General features: G+C 43.3%; 1 protein-coding gene across 1 annotated transcript in view; it reads right to left on the reverse strand.

Annotated features, from left to right (window-relative positions):
- Positions 1 to 25360, reverse strand: part of LOC309554316 (glycine amidinotransferase, mitochondrial-like) — a 57027-nt gene extending 31667 nt beyond the window's left edge. The window contains exons 1-3 of the mRNA XM_082255968.1: positions 25215 to 25360; positions 18744 to 18923; positions 16586 to 16781 (exon numbers count right to left, since the gene is read on the reverse strand). Coding sequence (XP_082112094.1) covers positions 16586 to 16781; positions 18744 to 18923; positions 25215 to 25283 — 445 coding nt within the window. The 5' untranslated portion in view covers positions 25284 to 25360. The remainder of the gene's footprint in view (positions 1 to 16585; positions 16782 to 18743; positions 18924 to 25214) is intronic.
- Between the last annotated feature and the right edge of the window lie 801 nt (positions 25361 to 26161).

A 26161-nucleotide genomic window follows, 5' to 3' on the forward strand; every position in this document is an offset into this window, starting at 1 on the left:
TATATATATATATGAGTGACCAGTGCAGTAAATTAAATATCTGAAGGAATCAATTAAATGGAGATATTAAAATTAGTATGTAGTGAGTAGTGAATAAATCACAGTAAATAGTCCATAATCTTGTGGGTATCCAGTGGTACGGTTGGTTTTCCTGCGATAATTCCCAGACTAATACTTGGGGGTAATGTGACATTTGAGTGCTCGTGGTCTCTCTAGTATTAGATGCACTCACCAGAAATCCCAACCCCACACAGGGGTGTTAGGCTGAGATATATAAACGGGGGGGTACTGTATAGGGAAGCCTGATCCTGGGTGGTCCTGGATTGTGATCCTAGGTTCCTAGTTCCCAAGTAGGGGTCCTCAGTAACTTGGTAAAGGCTTAGTCCCAGCCTATTCTCAATGAATGGGATGGTGTAGCTCTCAAATAGAATGAACAGGGGGGGGGGGACACAGTGTAATACTGCAAACTAGTTTTATTAAAAGTAAAAGGTAGCGTACTCACATACGGTAGGCATAAAAAAAGCAGTAAACAGGGAGACAGCGGGTATCAGGAACGCCGTGCGTTCCACATGAGTCCGGAACAGGAAGTGGCATGACGGCGCCATCTGAAGTGATCTATAATCAAATCGGTCTGTGAATATTATAGAATGTTCCACAACTGACCAATGAATACTCTGACTGATATCTGAAGTGATCTATAAACAAATAGGTCTGTGACTATTATAGAATCAGGGTTTGAGTCCTGCAGGAATGCATGGGAACGGCGTTCCTGTACTATTCCCACAGCAGGAACGCCGTTTCTCATTAGCTGCCGAATCCTGCAGAACTGGCCTTTGTCCTCCCCTTCCTCGGTTCTTCTCCTCCTCCTCTAGTGGCCGCTGTACTAAAGTCCAGCCTCCTAGACTGGCTCCAGTGATAGGCGGAACACTTATCCAATGCCGGCAAATTGAATCAGTGTGATGTGTATTATAGGAGGTGGGACTTTGTTATAGCGGCTGCTGCAGGAGGAGGATGACCGAGGACGAGCGTGCAGGACATTCAAATGCAAGATCTGCAAAACTGTGGGTGATCAGGAGGGAAGAGCGCAGCAGGAAGTGTCAGAGCCCCAATTTCTACAGACCCCTCAACTGGGGGAAGGTAGGTACAGTGGCGTACCAACGGGGGGGGGGGTGGTGGGCGTGCACGGTGGGGGGTGTCAAGCCGGTAGTGGCGCCGCTCATCATTATTGCATGCCAAGCTGGATCCAGTCTCCCTAATCATGTCATCTGTCATCCTGATATTCAGTATTGATGACTTGTATTGAGGACAGCACAGCATTCTATAATGTGCCTGGATGGTGATCAACAGTATGGAGGCTGCTCTAGGATTCTAATGAGGCAAGGAGACAGGATTGCAGAGCTTATCTCTGAATTCAGACAAATACACCATAGACAAAATTTAGCATTATTTCTGCCTCCAGAGATATACACAAAAGCTTTGATTATGTCAATAATATACATAGGTCTACTATCGTAGCCATATCCTTTATCTCAGCACAATGATGACCACATTTACTAACTGCTGCTATTAGCCCCTGTTCCCATTGTACAATCACTACTTTGTTGTAGCAAAGTGTCATTTCTTCAGTGTTGTCACATGAAGAGATATAATAAAATACTTACAAAAATGTGAGGGGTGCACTTTTTTTTTTTGAGCGGGGGGGGGGGGGTTATGGGGGGGGCGGAATCTTGGGTGACTTCCCACACTTTTTTTCCCAGGACGTGACCTCTGTATAGAATGTTCCACAACTGACCACTGACTGATATCTGAAGTGATCTATAAACAAATAGGTCTGTGAATATTATAGAATGTTCCACAACTGACCACTCTGATTATAGATCACTTTAGATATCAGTCAGTGGGGTCAGTTGTGAAACATTCTATAATATTCACAGACCTATTTGATTATAGATCACTTCAGATATCAGTTAGAGTGGTCAGTTGTGGAACATTCTATAATATTCAGACCTATAGGGTTCTAGATCACTTCAGATATCTGTCAGTGTATTCATTGATCAGCTGTGGAACATTCTATAATATTCACAGACTTATCTCCTTTTTCAAGTGGTGAGCATTTATCATATATATTTGATGCAGTAGAGTAATGTTTCACAGTAGATATTGTTGTACTGTAATATCACGATGTTGTTATATGTGTAAACTTAAGGTTACATTTTCTCTTTCTGTGATAGTCCACCCGGGACTGGCAATGGTCTTTGAAAAAGCCCATCCAAGGGCGAAACGCATCAGACCTGTCCCAGGGCACATGTGAGATTTATCGGGACTGTTGTACTGAATGTACTATGGAAAATGTTGTTCTCTTTTAAATGTTTGTCCATTTTATATTGATGAATTGAAAATTTAATAAACTATGTTTTTTCAATATGTGAAGTGATTGTGTCATGCTCACCCATCAGGAGCCTTCCTCAACATATCCACAATTTTTACTCCCAGATACCAGTATCCTTTGCCCTCAGAGGTAATGGATCAGAGTCTTTGGCTTTTTTATCTGTTTATTAGGATTGGAGGTCTCCTGTATGATTAAATCACACCCACTAAGACTACTTTTTCTTTCATATCATGTTCTATTTAGGGTGAAATACCCAGCTCTACCTAGTCTTGTGGGAGTGTATTTTTGGTGATCATTTAGTGATTATATACTATGTGAATTTAAGATTGGTTGTCAGAATTGAATTTGTTTAAAAAATTTATGATTTATCTTTGTGATAGGAGTTCTGGGTTCAAGCAGGTTTATGCATTGCTTCTGAGAACTGGTGTGGGATCTGGGTTATAATACAGGGAGATTTCCCTAGATATTTCCCTTAATACCTGCATGGAGTGTCCATTATAGACAATTAGTTCATTGTTGTCATAGAATTTCCCCGTGTCTCTTGGTTAGGATATTTCTATCTCTGGGAACTGGTTCCCCTATACTTGGCCTTGGCCTGGGCTCTTTCTTTCCCCCTCTCCCTCCTACTCTCTCCCCTTCCCCTCTGGCAAGTGTGAGCAACATGGCGTGCTATGGGGGAACCAAATGGGATAAATTTATGGATTCAGTTGAGAAGTCCTATAAAACAAGTACCCAAACGCATGTAGGTTTGGAGGTCTTTTTCCAGCAACTTACCAGATTAATGGAGAAAAAGTCCACCATTAGCTGGCATATAAGATACTTCGATTTATACCTAAAAGAAAAAAATCAATCCCATTGGTCTCCGCATTCAAGTGTTTCCTGCGTTTGAGATACAGGATGAAGTGTTCAGGAGACAATGGGAAGCGAGCCTCACTGAATGCACGGCTAACCTAATGGGACTGTTAAGAGCTAGACAGGCCCTAGAGGTCGCTGACTTGGATAAAGAAATAGACAGGTTACGTAGTGCCAATGAAGAACTCTCACAACATCCAGATTTTGCTAAAAGGGAAGAAACCTTGATGCAACACCTGGAGCGTTTCAATAGAGATATCTTGGAGTAAAAAGATACCAAGTTCATAAAGGACAAACTTGCCTTTGCCGGGGGGTATGCCTATCGCTGGCAGCGGGGTCGTGGCCAGAGGAGGGGCAGACCCGCACGGCGTCAGGATTGGCAAACGGACTTGTCAAGATCCGAATCAGAGTTCTCCTTGGTATCTTCCGTTTCCTCGCAACGCTCCCCATCTAGACAACAGAGAGGTGTGGGGTACCGGCACGGTAGGAAATAGAGGCCGGGGCAGGAAGAGGGGGAATAGCGGGGGCCACGATATCCTATTAAATGAAAACAAGAAACGGGGAATATCAGTACAGGGCCAAGGGATTACAAAGGGGAAATTAGAAAGTGAGACTGATCAGACCCCTAGAGGCGAAAATAATTTGTCCATGTTCAAAGGGAACCAGAATAACGCTGGTAGAACCCAGCATGAACTGGGAGCGGTCCCCAAAATGTTATCTCACAATTCTAGTGAGGCGCCCTCCATCCCTGAAACAATCCCTTTAGGAGCCGTGGGGCCCAGCCCAGGATCAGAGATAGACAGGAAATCAGGGACACTGGATGCTTATATGATAAGACAACAGGGAACTCCGGCTCCCTTGATATAATCAATCTATCCTCTTATCAATTAAACGACTGTGAATGTGAAGTTCTCAGGCTAGGCCTGAGCTTCTGTCCGGCGGGTGGCTTGAATAAATTTGATCTGGTCAAGGATCTGCATCTCTTCGCCAGAAATCTGACATTTAAATATCTATACGATAAAGAACGTACCAAATGTTCCGGAGGGGATGAAAATCCCTATAAGGACTTTAAAGTGCAGGACTTTAAGATGTTAAAAATATTAATGCAGCTATGGGAGGAAAGTGGACAGGAGGGTTCAGTCTCTGAACAGGATTCTTCCTCAGATGAGGATGAATCGGTTCCTTGTACCAGACCATCTTCATTCAAGCAACGATCCAAGAAGTTTCCAGGCTTACAAACCTGCCCTGCCATCTGGGCATTTGTAAAACAAACTATGAGAGATATCAAGGGTCTCTCAGCAGACTTGCCTTTTCAGTCTAACCTTACAAGATCACAAAGGGAGGCTTTACGCAATTTGACTACCAACACAGACATTGTCGTGAAACCCTCTGACAAGGGGGGCAATGTTGTCGTGATGGACAGTTCCCAGTATGAGAGGATGTGCGAGAGAATATTGTCCAACTCCGACTGGTATTCTGTTATATCCTCGGTGTTGGCCAATACTCTCTCAGGCAGATACAATACCCTGATCTTGGAGGCGTACCAACAGAATATTATTAATCATGACGAATATCTTTTTCTTAGGACGGATTGGCCCATTACACCTACGTTCTATGCGCTCCCCAAGGTTCACAAGAACCTTGGGGATCCGCCAGGGCGCCCCATCGTATCCGGTGTAGGTTCACAGACTGAGCATGCAAGCCAGTTTGTGGATAGTCACCTTAGGCCTCTTGTTGAAATTCTGCCTTCGTATCTTAAGGATACATTGGATCTCCTTCGGGCAGTTGAGGGGGTGCTGGTCCCAACAAATGCAATATTGATAGCAATAGATATTGAGGCCCTCTATTCGAGTATCCCCCATGGGAGGGGTATCGAAGTGGTGTCCTCATTTCTATATGAACAGGATGAATCCCTATGGCCAATGATTGACTTTGTGGTTCTGCTCTTGGACCATATACTCCGGTCCAATGTTTTCAGCTTTAAGGGGACCACCTACCTCCAGGTGCAGGGCGTGGCGATGGGGCCTTCGTGTGCCCCGTCATACGCGACCCTCTACCTGGGGGGGTGGGAAAGGTACATTTTCCATGATGACGCCTTGTCTATATACCTGCGCCATATTCTATTATGGCGCAGGTATATAGACAACGTGTTCGTCATTAGGACAGGGAGCATCCAGGAGTTACAGGAATTTATGAATGTTTTATCGGTGAACTCCTTTAATCTTAAGTTCACGATGGAATACAATATGGATAGTATTCCGTTTCTGGATACTCGCTTATGTATAGATCAAGACCGGATACTCAGAACCACGCTATATCGCAAGGAGACCTCGGGGAATACCATCCTGCATTTCAATAGCAGTCACCCCAGATCCCTAGTTAGGAGTATCCCCTACGGCCAGTACCTTCGTTTGCGCAGAAATTGCGCAAGGGAGGCAGACTTCGAACTGGAGGCCAAAGCACTGAGGGATAGGTTAAAAGCAAGAGGCTATAGTAAAAACGTCCTGCGGAAGGCATACAATAAGGCGAAATTAAAATCCAGGGACGAATTGATTTTTAACTTTAACAAGGGAAGAAAGACTGCCAATGAAGGCACGACTAAGTTGGTCACTACCTACCATAGCCATCATACTGCAATAAGATCTATTATCTCACAGAACTGGCACTTCCTGACAGAGGATAAAACTGTCTCAAAATATGTACGGCATTACCCAGAGATAGTATATCGGAAGTCAAGGTCACTGAAAGACTCCATGGTCCACAGTCACTATGATGTCACTTTCCCACCTGGGGGGGTGGGAAAGGTACATTTTCCATGATGACGCCTTGTCTATATACCTGCGCCATATTCTATTATGGCGCAGGTATATAGACAACGTGTTCGTCATTAGGACAGGGAGCATCCAGGAGTTACAGGAATTTATGAATGTTTTATCGGTGAACTCCTTTAATCTTAAGTTCACGATGGAATACAATATGGATAGTATTCCGTTTCTGGATACTCGCTTATGTATAGATCAAGACCGGATACTCAGAACCACGCTATATCGCAAGGAGACCTCGGGGAATACCATCCTGCATTTCAATAGCAGTCACCCCAGATCCCTAGTTAGGAGTATCCCCTACGGCCAGTACCTTCGTTTGCGCAGAAATTGCGCAAGGGAGGCAGACTTCGAACTGGAGGCCAAAGCACTGAGGGATAGGTTAAAAGCAAGAGGCTATAGTAAAAACGTCCTGCGGAAGGCATACAATAAGGCGAAATTAAAATCCAGGGACGAATTGATTTTTAACTTTAACAAGGGAAGAAAGACTGCCAATGAAGGCACGACTAAGTTGGTCACTACCTACCATAGCCATCATACTGCAATAAGATCTATTATCTCACAGAACTGGCACTTCCTGACAGAGGATAAAACTGTCTCAAAATATGTACGGCATTACCCAGAGATAGTATATCGGAAGTCAAGGTCACTGAAAGACTCCATGGTCCACAGTCACTATGATGAAACGCGGGGTGTAGGTGACCACCATCGGTGGGGTACCTATCCCTGCGGGCGTTGTGACGTGTGTCCATGGATCCTGGAGGGACCCACATGCAGACTCCCCAATGGATCCGAGCATAGATTGAGGGGTTTTGCGAATTGCGAGACAGAGGCGGTTGTATACATTGCCTTTTGTACATGTGGATCCTTCTATGTCGGGAAGACGAAACGTCCTTTGTCTTCCCGCATTGGAGACCACCTGTACTATTTGGAGGTAGGGTTGGTGTATACCCCCATATGTAAACATGTGGGGGTATATCACAATTTCAACCCAGAAGTGATCAAGTTCTTCATGCTGGAGGTAATTAAACCAAATGCCCGAGGGGGAACATCGACCAGAAAATCCTCCAGTGCGAGGCGAGATGGATTTATGACCTGCGGGCTACTCAGCCCCCAGGACTGAATTCCTCCATCTCTTATCAACCTTTCCTCACTTAATTGGGGATTAGCAACTGGTTCATGTATATACCCTCCTCTGGTTATATGCCTATACCCCTTTTAAAGCATTCTTATACCCTTCTCTGCAGGGGGACATTTGTCCTCCTTCAAGAAATCCTCTCATCAAATCGATCAATAGAGGCATATGCGATGCTGACACCTAGGATTCCTTTAAATACTTTATTGTGTTTGTTTAGTGAGTTTTGAGCAATATAGTTGATGTTTATTATTAATTCTGTATTTTTTCTACCTTATAATGATTTAGGGACACATCTAATTAACTTGGTTATGTGGTATCTCTGACATTTTTTGTATCCTTGAAGCACCCCGGGGATATATATCTCCCCTGGATTGCTTTATGGGGTAGGATTGTGTGGTTGACAAGGGGATTCCACGTTGCGGCTGGTGCATGGGTTTTGGCCTCAGGCTACTTGAGGGGTGCGGCGGGATGTCCCCGTTAGTGGTGGGATGTTCGGGCGCAAAGCCCGGTAAGTGCGGGTGTCCTTTGGCCATCCACTTCCGGGCTGGCCTCCGGCCGGTGACGATGGGGGAGCGCGGCGCGTGATGACGTCACGCTCGGCGCGTCCATCCATCATTTAGCGCCCGCACCGGAAGTGATTTGATCTCTTCCGGTGGAGTCCGGCCTTCTTTATGAGGGGGCATGCACGGCCAGGTCAGGGTGTCTTAGCCTCCGTCCGTGTTTGGCGGCGGGGGCGTCCTGATCTGGCGTGGCGCGCATCTTAACAGGTATGTGGGGAAGGGAGATAACAGCTCAGGGGTTCCTTTGTTGTCCGGTAATTGACTATGGTGCTTGTGTAACCGCACTTCTGGGCCCAGGCTAGTACACCCATGCCTGCCTCTTCCCTTTCTTTCCCCCTGGGTGATTATGAAGAGGGCTATACTTATTCTTTCCCTCTTGTTCTTCTTCCCTCTCGTTCCTCTCTCTCCCCCCTGATTTGGTGGTGGCTAACTTGATGTCTCTGCTTTTGCTGCTGCATTTTCAACACCTGTTCTGTTTATTTTATGCATGCTGCCCCCTCTCCTCTTGGGGTGATTTACAGTGCACCTTATAGAGATGGAGGGGGGCTGGGATACCATCCTGGCTTTTTGATAGGGGGTGTTTTCCCTTTCCTGAGTTCAAGTCCATTGGATGGGACATGCTCTCTGAGGTGGTATGTATCCTCTCTATCTAATTTCTATTCCTTCTTCACGGAATGTTTGATGCAGCTCTCAAATCTGCCGAGTGAGTTATTGATATACTCTAATGAGGGGGAGGAGGGTAAATTTAGGGAAACAGGAGGCCCATGATGGTATATATATATGGTATATATACGCTTCTTGTCTTTTTCAGAGCCCACGGAGCTACCCCAATTAGGGGATACTTTATTCCTCTCTCTGGATAGCCCTCTTTTGTTCCCCCGAGGTCTTCGATCTTGCACTTGATCTCCTCTGGAATAAGGGGCGGGGCTCGACACCCCATCTTTTGGGATGACTCCTCTTACCCCTCTTTGGGGGCTGGAGGTGCTCAGTCTGCACTTCTCTGGGCGTGAGTGTCAGATAGCGCATCGGGTTATACGTGGAACCCCTGGTCACCAACAATCATCCCCAATCTCCTTTTTCATGTGGTGAGCATTTATCATATATATTTGATGCAGTAGAGTAATGTTTCACAGTAGATATTGTTGTACTGTAATATCACGATGTTGTTATATGTGTAAACTTAATGTTACATTTTCTCTTTCTGTGATAGTCCACCCGGGACTGGCGATGGTCTTTGAAAAAGCCCATCCAAGGGCGAAACGCGTCAGACCTGTCCCAGGGCACATGTGAGATTTATCGGGACTGTTGTACTGAATGTACTATGGAAAATGTTGTTCTCTTTTAAATGTTTGTCAATTTTATATTGATGAATTGAAAATTTAATAAACTATGTTTTTTCAATATGTGAAGTGATTGTGTCATGCTCACCCATCAGGAGCCTTCCTCAACATATCCACAATTTTTACTCCCAGATACCAGTATCCTTTGCCCTCAGAGGTAATGGATCAGAGTCTTTGGCTTTTTTATCTGTTTATTAGGATTGGAGGTCTCCTGTATGATTAAATCACACCCACTAAGACTACTTTTTCTTTCATATCTGTCAGTGTATTCATTGATCAGTTGTGGAACATTCTATAATATTCACAGACTTATCTGAAGTGATTTATAATCAAATATCAGTCAGAGTGGTCAGTTTTGGAACATTCTATAATAATACAGACCTATTTGATTATAGATCACTTCAGATATCAGTCAAATAGGTCTGTGAATATTATAGAATGTTCCACAACTGATCAATGAATACACTGACTGATATCTGGAGGGATCTAGAACCCTATAGGTCTGTGATGATTATAGAATGTTCCACAACTATTCAATGAACAATACTCTGACTGGTATCTGATGTAAATAAATAAATCTGTCCCTACCTTACACAGGAACCTAGCCCTCCCTACACTGTTAGCAATGTCTCTGCACTGTCTTATATGATGTAAAGAAATAAATCTGTCCCTACCTTACACAGGAACCTAGCCCTCCCTACACTGCTAGCAATGTCTCTGCACTGTCTTATATGATGTAAAGAAATAAATCTGTCCCTACCTCACACAGGAACCTAGCCCTTTCTACACTGCTAGCAATGTCTCTGCACTGTCCTACAAACTCCTCTTGCCCTGCCTCAATCACGTGCCTGTCCCTGTCTCATAGCCCGCAGAATGACACTACACGCTGCGGCTGCGCGTGCAGCCTTTATGTAGTGTGGGGCGTGTACTTGGCCCCTAAGCCATGATTGGCCAAAGGCAGCCTGCCTTTAGGCAATCATGGCAGAGATCATTGGAACAGCCAAAGAATGAGGTCAGGGAGCATGCTTTGGCAAATCACATAACGCGCTGTACACACGGCGCACGTCCAGTGCATGATGGGAAACTTGAATTTCACATGAAGAAGCACATTTGTTCGGCATTTGACGAACGATCGAATGTGCGATGTTTTGAGTCTATCATACCTTCGATTTGAACTCGAAGCTCATCCCTACTATTTTGTAAGTATATTGGCCATTTATTTTTATGAGAATTATGGAGGGGACCTTTTTCCTCTCCCCTCTTCCTATCACCACAGGATATATATTTATTTATACCTGTTTTTTTGCATCTACTTTCAGTATTTCCTAAAAGCCTTAGTTTCCTTACACTTCAGCACAACCTTATGATGAGGACAATTTGATGGATGGAAAGTACCTAATATGGTCCTTGTGCAATCTGGGGAGGACTGGTGCAGCTTGCTTAGAGGCAGTCTGTGGGTTAATTCTGTGATCTAATTAATGTTAAAGTAAGTGTGTGTTCTATATGACTATAAATCATTATGTCTATATAAATTGTTGGATTTAGACTTAACAATGGATATTTATGATTACAGAGTGGTAAATCCCTGATGAAGGAAAAGTTTGAATGCTTGAAACACGTTGGAAGTTTCCAGCTTTGAAATAGCATCCAATGTACCCGAGGTGCAAGTATGATGCAATGTCATCAACGAATAGCTGGAATTAGATTTGCTGAATGATAAAAATTCCAATCTGTACCTTCAATGAGGACCTCATTTGTATATGTTTTTCATTGTTTTGTGATGTAAACGCTATTTTTTTACCCTTATTTGGGGGCTTCTATGTGCTAGAATTAGAAAGTTTAAAATTGCCCCTCACAATCCCACTAGAGCAGGGGTGTCAAACTCAATTTCATTGTGGGCCGCATCAGCATTATGGTTGCCCTCAAAGCCCAGTTATATTTGTAAGATTAGATTTCCAGAGCACCCTACGGACTCTTACATGAGATGTTAAGAGCCCCCCACCATCAGTAGCCAAGAGTCACCCACCCTTCCTTACATCACATTGCACCCCCTTACCTGGTGCTGCTGCCAGGAAGAAGATGCAGGTGGACCTGGGAAGAAGAAAGTGCAGGGTCTGAAGGAGAACCAGAGGAGGGCTGGAGTCGGCTTATAGAGTCTGCTGAATGCTGAGACCAGGGGAGCAGAGACAAGGTGGCGTTTCGGCTGTACAGAGAGGGGCAGATCTGTAGGTGGAGTTCTGCCCTTCTCTATGCTGTGGACCGCTGCAAGGGGGGGAATGGGGAGGGGTGGGTGGGCAAAGACAAGCCTTTCTGGAGCTGCACAGAGAAGCACTGGATCTGGCAAAGGAGTTCTGTCCACTCTGCTGCTGACTACGGAGACAAGGTGGGGGCAGAGACAAAGGGGGGTGTTGCAGCTGCAGGAGAGGTGCGAGGGCCACATGAAATGGCCTTGGGGGCTGCATTTGGCCCACGGGCCTTGTGTTTGACACCTGTGCACTAGAGGAACGCCAATTTGTAGATCGGGGTAGAACAGGGGGTGAGGTTTTGTCAGAGGTGGTCAGTAGCAGAAAAGAGAAGAGAGGGGTTGAAGTGGTGAAGGTTTCTATAGGTGGTTAGGCGATTGGAGGGAAAGGTGGAAGACAGGGAGAGAGCAAAACTAATAAGGTGGTGATCAGAAAGAGGAAAGGGATTGTTGGAGAGATGGTTAGGGGTGCATAGGTAGGAGAATACAAGGTTGAGAGCGGAGTAGAAGCCTGTACCCATTGCTTTAGGCTAAATTAGGAGGTTAGACTAAGAAATTAGCAGGAATATTAACGTTGCCAAGAATGATTGTGGGAATTTCAGAAGAGAGAAAGTAGGGTAGCCAGGCAGAGAAGTCATCAAGGAAAGTTGATAATGGTCCAGGGGGGCAGTAGACCACAGCAAGGAAATGGGAGAAAATAGACTTCTATAGTGAGCTTCAAATGATGAGAGGGGCAGAGGGAGGAGAGTGAAAAACCTGGAAGGTGCTCTGTGGGAATAGGAGGATTCCAACTCCACCTTCCTTGCAACCACTAGGTCTAGGGGAGTCCAGAGAAGGCCACCATGGGAGAGGGAAGCAGGAGAAGCAGTGTCAGATTTATGAAGCCAGGTTTCGGTGACAGCAAGTAGATTAAAGGAGTTAGTGACAAGGTCATGAACAGAGGTGAGTTTGTTTCAGACAGAGCGGGCATTCCAGAGGGCAGAGGAGAAGGGGAGGCTGGTTTGGGATGAAGAGGAACGGAGACTATACTGTACTGCAGCTGCTGCCAGAAGATGCAGGGTGATGGGTGTGTTGGGTACAGTTAAAAGAGACCCAGGATTTGGGTATAGATCTCCACAGCTTAGGAGAAGCAGAAGGGTGAGGGAGCTAAGATTTATATGAGGGGACATGCCTCAGCATTCTGGGGATTTTATTAGCATGTAGGATTAGAATTAGGAGGTGATGAGTGCACTAATTAGGCATAGGGCAGAAGTGAGGGTGATATATACAGATTGTGGGTTGAAGAGGAGGGGGAGTAAAGGAAAATGTTTAAGGAGAGTGGATCAAACTTAAAGGGGGAGGTAAAGAGTGCATGTTACAGAGGAAGGTGAGCTGAATGGGGAAAGGAGGTCACCTCCAGTCTGGTGATTTTTAAAGTAGCTTGCTGTAGATGTTCGCTTTCTGCAATCACTAAAGTGCAAAAGCAGAAGTGCCACTTAATGAAAGAACACCACTTCTTTCGAGGAAGCTGTGGTGGATGAGGATGGAATTTGCTTAACAATCCGGAGTGAATATCAGGCACAGCTGACACACCAAACATTTCACACCACAATCAAACTGCTGGAGGACCAAGATGGCAGAGATGTAAAGATAAAGATCAGGCCATAATTTGGGTAAGATTTAAAACCAAACAAATATTACAATAAATGTTAACAGTTATAGATGGATGTTGAGAAGCAGTATCGATGCAGGTTTACCATAAGGATAATGAGAGCAGTCAGTCTGTATTAAGTTTAAGGTGGATGTTGAGCAGCAGTAGTATAGATGCAGGTTTACCTGTGAAGGGTGGGAAGAGGTGTGAGATGAGCAAGAGCAAAAAGTGCCACTTCTTTGGAAAGAAGCCCAGCATGCATCCCCCTGGCACATGTCCCCTTTTCCACCTGGTATTCCTGTCAGCAACATGTTTCCTGTCTTAGGATTACAACGCTAACTTATTGTACTGTATCTATGGAGGAGCAGCAGTCACCCTAGGACAGGTCTACAGCACTTCCCTCTTGTCTATAACATTGATGGGACACGCAATGTGGTCTGTCAATGCAAGCAGAGAACACTGAAAGTTATCTGCTTGCAAATTTTTTGGCAGGATCAACCATTTTTTGCACTTAACAGATGTAACTCTTCAATGGTATATTTAGCAGACATAAAAAAAAAAGGAGCAGAGACAAGTTCCCAGGTAGCGTAAGGAAGAGTGGGTGACTCTTGGCTTCTGATGGTGGGGGGCTCTTAACATCTCATGTAAGGGTGCTCTGGACATCTAATCTTACAAATATAACCGGGCTTTGCGGGCAACCATAATGCTGATGCGGCCCGCAATGAAATGGAGTTGACACCCCTGCTGTAGTGGGATTGTGAGGGGCAATTTTAAACTTACTAATTATAGCATTAGATATGAAAAAGGTAAATTTTTTCCACTTTTGCAGTCTATTTTGAGAAAACCAAGGTTTTTTTTATTTTTTATTTTATTTTTTTTTATTTGTTCCCATACACACAAAATACCATTTTTATTTATTTTTTTATATTTCTTACCTTTTAGATATACATCATGGCTGACTGCAAGTTTTTTGAACAATGTTAGAGTGAGCCTGTCTCAAGTCTGCCAGCCACTATACCTTTAACCCTTTGTTAGGATAGCCAGGGTTCAATTCTAGTCACAATAAAGATCTGCCTGCACAGTACAGACAGGGTTAAAGGATAAGTTCACTTTAAAAAAAAAAAAAACACTTTTTTGCAGGTAAAAATGTGCATTTTTCATTTTGGGAGCCTGGAAAGCATTGCACCAGCGATCAGATTGCTGATGTCATGCAGTCTCCAACACCCTGTCGGTGAATGGGCTTACCTGAACACCTCCTACAGGTAAGTCAATATTTGCAGACAGGAAGACTCAATGACCTACCACAGTGCCTTAGTAGTCCATTGACAACTACAAGCCAACAGCTGCTAAGGATGCCTCGGCTTGTGGTTCATTCAGACGGAGCTGTGTATAAGAATGATGTGGCGTGTGTAACTTTTTCAAACAGTGTCAGCTAGTACAGGGAGCTTCCCCTCGTACTTCTACCACAGGGAGGGGGGCAGCGGGTAGCGGCTGTAGCACTGGGAACAGGTTACATGTTCCACCCTAAAGTCAGGTGGAACATGTAACATGTCAACAAAAGGTAAACTTCTGCTTAAGTGGTTCTACACGCAGAAGGTTTTTTATCTTAATGCATTCTATGTGTCTTCTGTGTGCAGCAGCCCCCTAATACTTGCCTGAGCTCCCCCTCTATCCAGCGATGTTGCACGAAAGCCTTGGTTGTCCAGGACTCTTGCTCCTCATTGGCTGAGATAGCAGCAGGCGCCATTGGTCCAATAAGGAGAGAGAGAGAGAGGGCGGGGCTGAGCCGCAGCTGCGTGTCTGAATGGATAAACGGAGTAGTGGCTCGGTTGCCCCATAGCAAGCTGCTTGCTGTGGGGGCACTTGGCAGGAGCTCCAGCCAGGGACCCGAGAAGAGGAGGATCTGGACTGCTCTGTGCAAAACTACTGCAAAGAGGAGTCAAGTATAACAGGTTTGTTATTTAAAAAAAAAAAAAAACACTTTAGTTATGGCAAACACAGCTGCCCAGCTACCTCAAACAAAGAAGACTACCTAGGATTTTGTCAGGAAGGGCATGCCAGTAGACAACATGGTTTCTCGGGATGGACTTGTGTGCCTCTTCACAAGCCAATTCATGCTACATAGGAATTCGGCTAATACCTATGCGTGCATAAGGGCACATGCATACGTGCACATGTGACAGATGTTGATGTTAAATAGGCTATTTAACCACTTGCCGCCAAATCACGTACCTGGTACGTCATTTGACTTCAAGTGGTTGTACCAGGATGATCCTGGTGTCGCTTTTTTTAGAGCCAACGGTCGGCTCTTTTGTAATAGCAACTAGAGCAGCTAAGTAGCCACTTGATTGCTAATTCAAGCAGCAGCAAGGAGGGGATCCCCCTTCCCCCACTCTCAGGCTCTCCTGTTCCACCAAGACCAGAGCTACTAGGGAGAACATCCCCCGGCTAGTTGGAGACCCATACAAAGCTGTGATCTGCTTTGATAGGGTCTCCGCTATGGAAACCCGGAAGCGATGACATGACATCACTTCTGGTTTACCAGGATGTCAAGGGCGCCATTTTTTTAAAAGTATTCAAACACACGGATCTTGGCGTTTTGAATGCTTTAAAGTACAAAGGAGCGATTTGGGGTCTTATTGACCCCAGATTCCTCCATAAAGAGTACCTGTCAAATGCCTATTGCTGGCACATGGATGTTTTACTTTCCTTGTGACAGTAAAAGTGATCAAAAAATGTTTAAAGCAACTGTAAAAATAAAATTAAAGAATTTAAAAAAAAAAATTGAAAAGTGCTTCTGTGATAACATGCAAAGGAGAACATGTGTGTTGGTCCCGCAAGCACACCGATCGTCCCACATTTGAGGTATCGCCATGAACATCGGATCATGGGCTGTAATTCCAAGCACTAGACCTCTAAATCTAAAGTGGTGACCTGTAAAGGCTTTAAAGTGTCGCCTATGGATAGTAAAATTCTGTGATTCTGCATCCCGATTCCATTTGCTGACCCGGCTTTTCTGACCACTCTGAACTCCGCCTGCACCGACTCCAGCTTGTCCTTGACCTCTGATTCTGTCTGCTCCATTTGCTTCTCTTTCACCTATTGGCTTTTGACCTGGCTTGTACCCTGACCATGCTCTTGCCTGCTCCTCTGTACCTGATTCGTCCTGCCAGTGTATGATCTGGCCTGCCTGACTCTGCAAATCTTTGAGGTTTCCTGTACTTGCCTTAGATCCTGCTGTACCTGCTTCTCTACAGTCTTATGCATGCCTCACCCACCTGCTGTCACCAGTACCAGTCTGCTGGTCTGCCACCCACCAGCAGTCTATCAGCTCTCCTGCTTCACTGAACACTACTAACGACTTCTGCCTGGCATGGATACCCTACCAGCGCCCCCCCCCCTAGTCAGAGGTGTAAGAGGCCTTCCTCATTTCAGGTTCTGCTACCAGGTATATGATCGATGCTAAAGAGTCCAGAATAAAGCATCTAAAAAAAAAAAGGTAAGCTACAATTAGTAAATGTTTTCTAAGTTATGCTATGTGAATGGGGGACATGTAACAAAGTAGGTGTTATGCTCATTTGAAGCCCAATACTTACTGTATTAGTAGCTTACCTGTGGATTCAAAGTCAGGTGTTTTATACTGAACTGACCAATCGATTACTACAGGTCTTTTGACAATAATGCCTTCATGTCCTAAAATATTGCACATTTCCTCAATTTCCTGTACAGCTTTCTTCACGTGTTCCTGAGGAAACCTCTGTCCTCCATATTTCTGGTAGAAAGGCCAGTACTTTTCATACACGTTTGCCTGATATAGACAAAAAAAAAAAAAGTGCATTTTATGCTAGTACTTTAAAAATAAGGGGCCTCTCTGCGTACGCTGCAATAACCATCGAGCACCATCTTGTGCTCTCTACTCTGCACTCAGCCTGCCAATTTACCCTGATGTGAAGCTTGCCAGTGAACCCTGTAAGCTTCCAATAAACTTTAATGTTTATTATGGACTTCACAATGGAGATTTGCATTTCTTTCTTGGCACTACATTGGATTGACTGTGGAGTGACACTCATTTTCCCTGCTGATTGCCTAGCCTGGGTCAACATCTTAAGCGCTTTTGATCATTATAATCATTGGCCCATCTTTTCTGGTAAGAGGCATGATGATCATTTATAGCTAGTGGTGGATCTCCCCACACCCGAGTTTGAAGAACACATACTAATGTTTTTTTTCACCATTTCTTTATGTACGACATAAGGACATTTACATATGCAACGTGATTGCACATTAGTTACTATGCACGAATAAAGGTAGGGTGTCTATTGGCAATTCATTGAATGCTGTTTCATATTGTACTTTTTGCCATTTCACTTTGGAACAAGCATGTTTAAATATTTACCATTTTATATGGCAAGTCAGTTTGCGGTCTCATATTGCACTTGAGTTGTATGTATGTAACTTGAGGACTGCCTGTATTGGAATAAACAGAAATACCAATATTCCTTGCACATACAGGCTTCCTTCCAACTGTAAAATCAACCTCTTAAAAACTGGTCTTTTCGCTGCTCCTCCAGTTGCAGCCTATGAGTCCATCACATACAATGTAGGGCCAATGGTCCTATCACATACAGCTAGAGCTGGAGAGCAAAGGAGTGCACCAGCCATCATAGGAGCGAGGGAGCCTATGGGTGACACTCCTGCTCCAAGCTTTACTAGCTGTTGTGCACCCTCTCCTCCTTTGCAGCCGCCAATGGCTAGTACAGGGGAATCACATGACTTTACTAGGTTAAAAATAGGAAGTTTATACATATTTCTTACACAGGTTAGCCAGCATTGGTGTTAGGATGGGGTAGGGAGCATTTAAGACTAGTTAGGTTCATCCTGGAATTCTACTTTAAGCTATTAAGGCTCTTCACTGCGTAGCATGCTTGATCTTGATTAAAAAAAGTTTGAAGAGTATGCCTCCTGCTGGTTGCACTTGGCTAATATGAAAAATCTGTATGTATTATTTCACTTCTGTCTACAAAAAAAAAAAAAAAAAAAAAAAAAGGGGAAGGGATTCACATTATGAACAAAATACATTGTTAAATGTAGGGTTCTACAGGCTTCTGGAATTACCCCAAGTCACATATTGCCAAAAAGGTTGCAGTGCAAAAAAGCTGGTGTGACAATAGGGATGCGCTTACATGAGGGTAACCCAGTTAATTTGCTCAGTACTAAGAAAAGCGTGAGCCGAGACTGAATTATCAGTACAGTACATCTAAGTGCACTGGGAGAACATCTACTAGCTAAATTCTATAAAGTATTCATACTATAGCCACAGACCACAAGCAGAGATCCAGCTTGTAAATCTAATATAAGGACAGTTACCTGTCCAGTTATGCCGCAATGTCAGCACCCTTAGCCGATTCTGAGCGGTCCCGCTGTCTGAAAAGGCCGTGTCTTCAGTGAGTCTCTCAGAAGGCGGAGCGGGGGGGAGGTAGGAGGGGCTAGAAATTTAATCTATCGCCCCTGATCATTGTGCAGTGATCTTACCCAGAAGTGGGTGCGGGTACCTGGTTGTGACAGGTATTCGCTCTTCCCCCAAAATGTGCCAAAAGTGGCAGCGGGGGGGAGGGGAGAAAGCAAACAAGCAGAGCTTACCCCTTTGGGTGGAGCTCCACTTTAATGACTGTACTGTGAGAAAGTAGAGAACAGGTTTGTTTGCCACAGCCTGGCATAAATTAGTACCTTCACACCAAATCCTGTTTTAAATAGATGTCAATTAGCTCACCTTTACTTCCACTGTAAATGGAGGAACGCTTGCATTTTCTGGTCTCCCCACAATGACTTCTTCCAGAGGGTCCCACTCATTGTAGGAGCAGACAGGACAGTCTTGGGGGATGGTTTTGTCAGCAGTTGCCTGGGTGCTCTGGAAAGTTCGCTGCACCCAGCCGACGAGGCCTTTACTCAGCTGAAAGGATAAAAGAACCTCAGTGAGGACAAAATCAGACCTAAATGTTTTTTCACTAAACACTGGAGTTGATTTACTAAAACTAGAGTGCAAAATCTGGTGCGGCTGTGCATGGTAGCTAATCAGCTTCTAACGTCAACTTATTCAATTAAACTTTGGCAATAAAACCTGGCAGCGGACTGGTTCTATGCAGTGCTGCACCAGACTTTGGACCCCCCAGTTCTAGTAAATCCCTCTCCATCACACTATAAAGTGCAAAGTAAATAGTATTTAGTCCTTACAGGGGAACTCCACTTTTGTTGAGACAACAATCCCCTCTAGGTGATCAATGAACATTGCAAGAATTGTAGCAATTTGTTTTGCAGATTCCTACCCGTTTCTGCTCGGAGGAAAAATCAGTTGGTCTGCAAAGTGAATAACTGTGAATTTTCACTTGTATGTTAGTGGAAACTTCAGGCAAAAAAAAAAAAAACAGTGAGCCAATCACACAAGCAGAAATTTACATTTCCAGGGGGTGTTCTGTACACCAACCGAGTGCATGGAAAGGCTGCCTAGTTTCCATATTGCATTGATCTTTACAGAAAATGACAGCATTGCAAAATGAAAAGGAAATGTAATTTTAGAAAAAAATCAATTACAATGTGGCTTGCATAGCATTTTCTATACTTTTATTTGCTTGTTTCCCCCACAAAACTGGAGTTAAGTAAATCATATTCTACCTAAAAATGCACTTAAATACTTTATACACTTTGTTTTACCAATGCCAAAATCAAGATATAGCTCTAATTTATGTATTCTTCCATTTTCCATCTTCCAAATTTTTTTACAATAAATGTGTAAGCTCCAACGACATGCTGGTAGGGCAATTGGCTTTTGTTTACAATCTACAAACCATCTCGATAGAGGACAATTGTTTTTTTTCCCCAGCGTTGTTGGAGCTTCAAGCTACAAAACACTAAGGTGTGAATAGGGCCTTAGAGTGTAAGCTCCTTGAGAGCAGGGATTAATGTGAATTTACAGTATGTAATCTGTCAATGCTAAAAAAAAATGCCAATATGAAAACGCCAAAAGTTATATTTTACTTTTGAGATTTGTTAGTGGAAATGTGTTACCACCTACTGGTTGCTGGGGGCACTGCAGCATTCATGCCCAACCGCTGTACAGTATAGCTAGGATGCATGCTTCTGCATAAAAACCTTTTGTCTGAGAATAATGGCCATGTAGAAAGGTCTTTCATGCCACACTGCACGTACACGTGACATTTTTATCAAGCACTCCAGAGAGTTGCACTGTGCTCCTGGAGAACCAGTGGTCAAAAAGTAAACCATGCAACAGTGGCTGTAAACAAGATTATAGCTCCTATGTTATCAGGGACCTCTGAGCTGAGCATTAGAGATGGACCCAACAACCCCTGGTTCGGTTTGCGCTAGAACTCTCGAACCTTGCAAACGTTCAGACCCGAAAATCAAAAGTGCCCATTTTGAAGGCTTACAAGCAAGTTATTGGTTATATAAAGGGTATGGGGGCCCGGGGACTGCCCTGGGGGCATGTACCAATGCAAAATAATAAAAAAAATTAAAAAAAAGTTTTTGAAGGAGCAGTGATTTTAATGATGCTTAAAGTGAAATAAAAAATTCCTTTAACTGGTTGATGACCGCCGTATCTCCCAGGCAAATCGCCGTAGGTGTACGTCGCTCTCCTACATACGGCACAGGTGCCAGCATGCGCTGCCGCCTTTCTCCTGCCCCCACTCGTCAGCGGGGAAGCCGATGCATTGGGAAGGCGGCTCCGATTGCTGCCTGACACCCGCGATCGTTCCCCGGTGAGAGAGAAGAATGGTCAGCTGTTGTAAACACAGCTGACCGTTCTTCTCCCTGCAATGATCATAGAGCCTATGTGATCTTTCTATATAGGATCACATGTCTCTATGGTCATTTCAGAAGTCACCCCCCCCCCCACAGTTAGAATTACTTCCTTAGGCTCACATTTAACCCCTTGATCACCCATAATGTTAACCCCTTCCCTGCCAGTGTCATTATTACAGTAACAGTGCAAATTTGTAGCCCCCAAAAGTGTCAAAAATGTCAGTCAGGGGTCCGATCTGTCCGCCGCAAAAAAAAAAAAAAAAGACATAAATATTTCCCGGAGTTAGACACGATAACAATCAAAATACGCTTATAGCAATTTTTTTTTTTTTTACCAAAATTATGTAGCAGAAAAATTGGCCTAAAATAAAAAAAAATTAGATTTTTACATTTTTTTTTTTTTTTTTTGAGAATGTCATATGTCATAGAGCAGAATGGGAAAAATATTGTTTTTTTTTCAAAATTGTCGCTTTTTTTTATTAATAGCACTAAAAATAAAAATCGCACAGGTGATCAAATACCACCAAATGAAAGCTCTATTTGTGGGAAAAACCAAAAACATAAATGTTATTTTGGTAAAGCGTTGCACGACCGCACAATTGTCCGTTACTGCCTGTAAAGAGGACCATCTGTACAGTGTATAGAACATGCTACAGCAAAACTGACATTTAGGGCTCTTTCACACGGGCGGTCCGATCAGATCCGCCTGTCAGTTTTTTAGGCGGATCTGATCGGATCCTCCATGCAGCTCTATGGGGCAGCGGGTGTCAGCGGAGGCAATCCGTGTCCGATCCTGTCCGTGAAATCTGGACGGATGGAAACCCTATTTTTCCATCCGTTCAGTGATCGGAAAGGATGAGAGCAGACAGGCGGTCCGCTCTCATCCGATCCCCCATAGAGAGCAGCGGGGGCTGAGACACCTCCCTTCCGCTCTGCAAGCGGAGACGGAGCTGTCATCCGCCGGCTCAGTGGGGATCGCGGATCGATCCCCGCTGAGCAACACGGATCCGCCTACGGAGGCGGACCGTGTGAAGGAGGCCTTATAATAGGAAAAAAAAAAAAAGGACATTAAATGGATTTTCACTGCAAGCGCTCTTTATTTTGTAAACAACGTCTAGGGCAGCCAGTCTGTATGATGAGGCCACATTACTGCACTCGGAACAAGATTAGAGTTTTTGTATAAAATCTGGTGTCTATGGTAGACTTTGGATGGAAGTAACAGTTTGCACCACAGTTAGCAAGCCTTATGTAAAGAAACCAAAAACTATCGTACGCTCAGGTCAAGGTTATTTTTTTTTTTTTAGACAGTTGTGTCTTTTGCAGATTTTAGAGGTAAAAGGTGAAAAATTGGGCTTTGGTTGTTGGTGCTGCTTTCACACCATAACCCTTTAGAGGTACTCTAAGAAAATAAAATGTGATGCCCCTGTCAAACAGTTGCAGAAAACTTGGTCTTTGGGTGTTGGTGGTTCCCTCACCCCATAAGCTTCTGGACGTACTCTTGATAAGAGCAAGAATATGCCTTGCTGTAGAGAATTGAAATTTGATGTCCTGGTCAAACAGTTGCAGAAAAATTGTTACTTGGGGGTTAATGTTAACCATTAAACCTTTGCCAAAAAATGACTTCAAGATTAAATCAACACCCACAAAGCTAGGCAGCCTAGACAGTCTTGCAGAGATTCCAGATCCCAATAACACTTAATCAGGGACACCCTGCTAATCCAGGACTAATTCATTTTGACAATGTCAGCTGGTCAATGGAGTCTGGACAGATTTTTTGCTGATAAATGATTGGATGAAGAAATGAACATCACTTCAATTTATTTACTAAAAGTGAATTTCACTTTGAAATAAGAACATTCACTTTAGGTAAACAGTCTTAAACATCTAATGGACCTCCATGACTAATTTGTGATAGCCGCTGACTGGTACAATTAATTAACTTATGGCCAACATATTACTGCCCCAGATAATTGCTGAAAACATTTTTTCATTCAACAGAAAAGAAACCATACAATAATGTAAAAACTAACCCAAAAGGTCAGTAACTCTTTTACTGCCTCTGTGGAACTAAAAGTCCAGGCAATCTAGGGTATTGGTGGCAAAGCTGCATTGCAAATTCGGATTTATTTAGATGATCTGCCTACAGCAGCCACTGCTGCTGAAATGAAGCTAGAATTAGGTTAGTTCCCCTCTTGCCATTATCTACAATGAAAAAAACTGAACTAGACCTCTGCAAACTAGAGACTGCGTTCTTACACCTTGGTGCTGAATTTGGGTGAACATTTCAGCATGGCCTTTTCACTGGGAACTGTATAGTTATTAACAGCTGGAGAGCTTCAGCGCTTGCAGAAACAATCACACAATGGGATTGATTTACTAAAGGCAAATAGACTGTGCACTTTGCAAAGTGCAGTTGCCCTCTGCAGGTGCAATTGCTCCTGAGCTTAGTAAATGAGGTAAGGCTTCACTTTACAAAGAGTACCCAATCACATGCAAGGAAAATTAAAACAAACAGCATTTTTGCGTGCACATGATTGGATAATGGAAGTCAGCAGAGCTTCTGCTCATTTAACTTTGCAAAGTGCCCAGTCTTTTCGCTTTTAGTAAATCAACCCCTATGAGGTTAATTGATATACTAAAGGCAAATATACTGTGCGCTAGAAGTGCACTTGCTCTAGATCTAAGGGGGAAGATCTGAAATGAGGAGAGCTCTGCTTATTTAAATCATCCAATCACGTGCAAGCAAAAAATGCATTTTCCCCCCTTTTGTTCCCCTCAGAATAAAAACAACTGATATTTACCTTTAGTAAATCAACTCCACTGAGTCCATTAAGTGGATTGCATTGCAACAACTGTGGGGTTATTTACTGACAGAGGATCCATATGCAGAAACCAGTGCATGTTACTTTATTAGCAGTACAATTTATTTCATGCAAGTGTGAAACCAAAATTTCTGAAAAGGATCCCTAGACAGTGTACACAACCCTTTATGTCTGCATATTTACAACTGTAGTAACATTGTTCCATAAGAACACAAAGGCAGGTAAATGTGGTTTACATTTTTGTAACCATACAAAACAAAGTTATGTGTATTTAAGCTGTAAGGCCAAATTTTGTAAGTGATTTAAGTTTAGAATAGCTGGTCACAAAGAGGAGATAACCAAAGATTGGGCAACAGTTAGAGGTCTATGGAAAAGTAATGAATGTTCCAGGGTCAATGATCAGGCAAGGCTGAAGTCATGCATAATTGTTTGAACTGCTCCATCTTCCATAGACAGAACATAGATGCCCAGATAATCTGGACAATGCATCTTATATCTGCATTTGACCAGAAAGGTACCATATAAACATGTTTGGGCAACCAACTGTCATGTTAGATATATGGACAGCTTTCAGTTTAGAGCACTGGTGAAGGGTATGGTAAGGTTTTTATTGCCTTCTGTGTCCCCGTTCATGTCTGGTTTACAAAATCGGGCAGGAAGTGGTGAGGAATCTCCCAATGGAGACACACCAAAAAAAATAAAATAATATTTTCTACACTATCCAGAAAAATGTGTCTGGAGTTGGGCTTTAAACCTGCTATACACAGGTAGAGATTATTTTTGCATAATATAAGTAGCGTTCGTTCTGCTGTATGATATGCTAACATTGGATGGTTAAAACAGAGTTTAAAAGGTTTAATTTACTGGGGCATTTCAAAACCTTTTAACGTCTGCCTAAACAAGCAAAAGAAATGTAATCTGTTTTTAAACGCCACAGTACAAACAACAAAGGGGGATTATAGATTCTTCAAACAAATAAAATATAGTCTTAGTCCAGGTGTACCAAGAATGTTGAAAAACTGCTGAAGCAGAATTTTAGAAACACGCAATAGAACATTTTGTAGTATTCACTGTATATTACTAAGCAGGGATAGAATATGTGTAAATAAAAAGAAATTTGGAATTCCCCCAATCTTTAAACGCCCATGCTCCATGGATGGAATTTGGAGCAATGCCTACTTCTGAGACTGCAGTGGAATTATGTTCAGCTGTTCCCAGGCTCACTTTACAATTGCATGGATTTGATAAATGAATAAGAGATAAGCTAAATTCAGCTAAAAGGTGTGGATAAAGGAAAGAACAGCACAAATCTGATAACCAAAACATTCAACAAATCACAGCCTTGACAAAGTGACCAAGAAAGATAATGTCAGTTCAGAAGGCTAAATTCATTTCAAGGATGCTAGTTCTATAACAAGATACTATATCAATAATGCAGTTATCACATGGAAACATGTTCACAGCTAAACATATCTGGCTGCATATAGTTAAATTACTGGATCTGATGGAATATGATACAAGTTGCAGTAACCAGTACATCTGAGCAAGGATTATGCAATGTGAACAATCATGGCATTTAAGGTATGAACTATAAGCATACAGACCATGGATCCTATGTAATGGACAGCTTCAGCTCCCCTGCTTCCTCCTCTCACACATCTTACACGCAGCATAGTGCCTTGGCTTCCTAAGGGTAGGACTGTTCTCAATGGATGCGACAGCTCAAACGTCTTGTGTTATCCCAACTTAAGCCAAGTGGTCTGGATAGGGTGGAGTAGAGCTGCAAAAGCTTTTTGCATGAACTCTACATCCCTCTCCATTGGCTGCTGCTGTTAAGAGGTGGTGATAGTTTCAAAGCTAAAAGTTATATGGGTTTCCTCATTCATTATCCAACAGTTTTACAACGCCTTCTTCGACTGCCACCCCCCCCCCCCAGTCTATAGCACTCCCTCTGTCGCATCTCACTAACTATGCTTGTTTTATTAGCATTGCCACGTACATTAGTGTGTGTGTGTTTATTTTTATTTTTTTTCCTTTTTTTTCCCCCCTTCCCTCAGGGATTGTCTCTTTCTTTACATTCTGCTAAAACTTTTGTGAATCAGTACTGCTAGGACCTTGAATAAGGGGACATACTCCGAAAGCTTGTCCTGAAAAATTGTTTTGTTAGTGAAAATAAAAAAGTATCATGGACAGTACTTAATTGTTTCTGTCACAATAGCATTAATATGGCTACAATCACCTCAAGCAAGGTGGAAGATACTACATATAGCCGCATGAAGAAGCAGTTAACCAACCTAATCACAAAGGAAACACAGATCAACAGTGACATCTTCTTTCTCTCAAGATGCAAAAAGAGGAATCTCATACCACATGGTTCTCCGGATTAAAAATCCTTGTGTGTCCTTCTGTTAACATTCTACGAGGAGGTGAGCTGTGAGCTAGCTAGGGGGAGAACTCTAGATGTGGTGTATCTGGATTTTGCTAAGGCATTTTAAGGCAGTTCCCCACAAACGCTTAATTTACAAACTAAGGTCTGCAGGCATAGACCACA

The sequence above is a fragment of the Pelophylax lessonae genome (assembly GCF_965119305.1).
Source record: "Pelophylax lessonae genome assembly, chromosome: 4".
In the NCBI taxonomy this organism is placed as follows: Eukaryota; Metazoa; Chordata; class Amphibia; order Anura; family Ranidae; genus Pelophylax; species Pelophylax lessonae.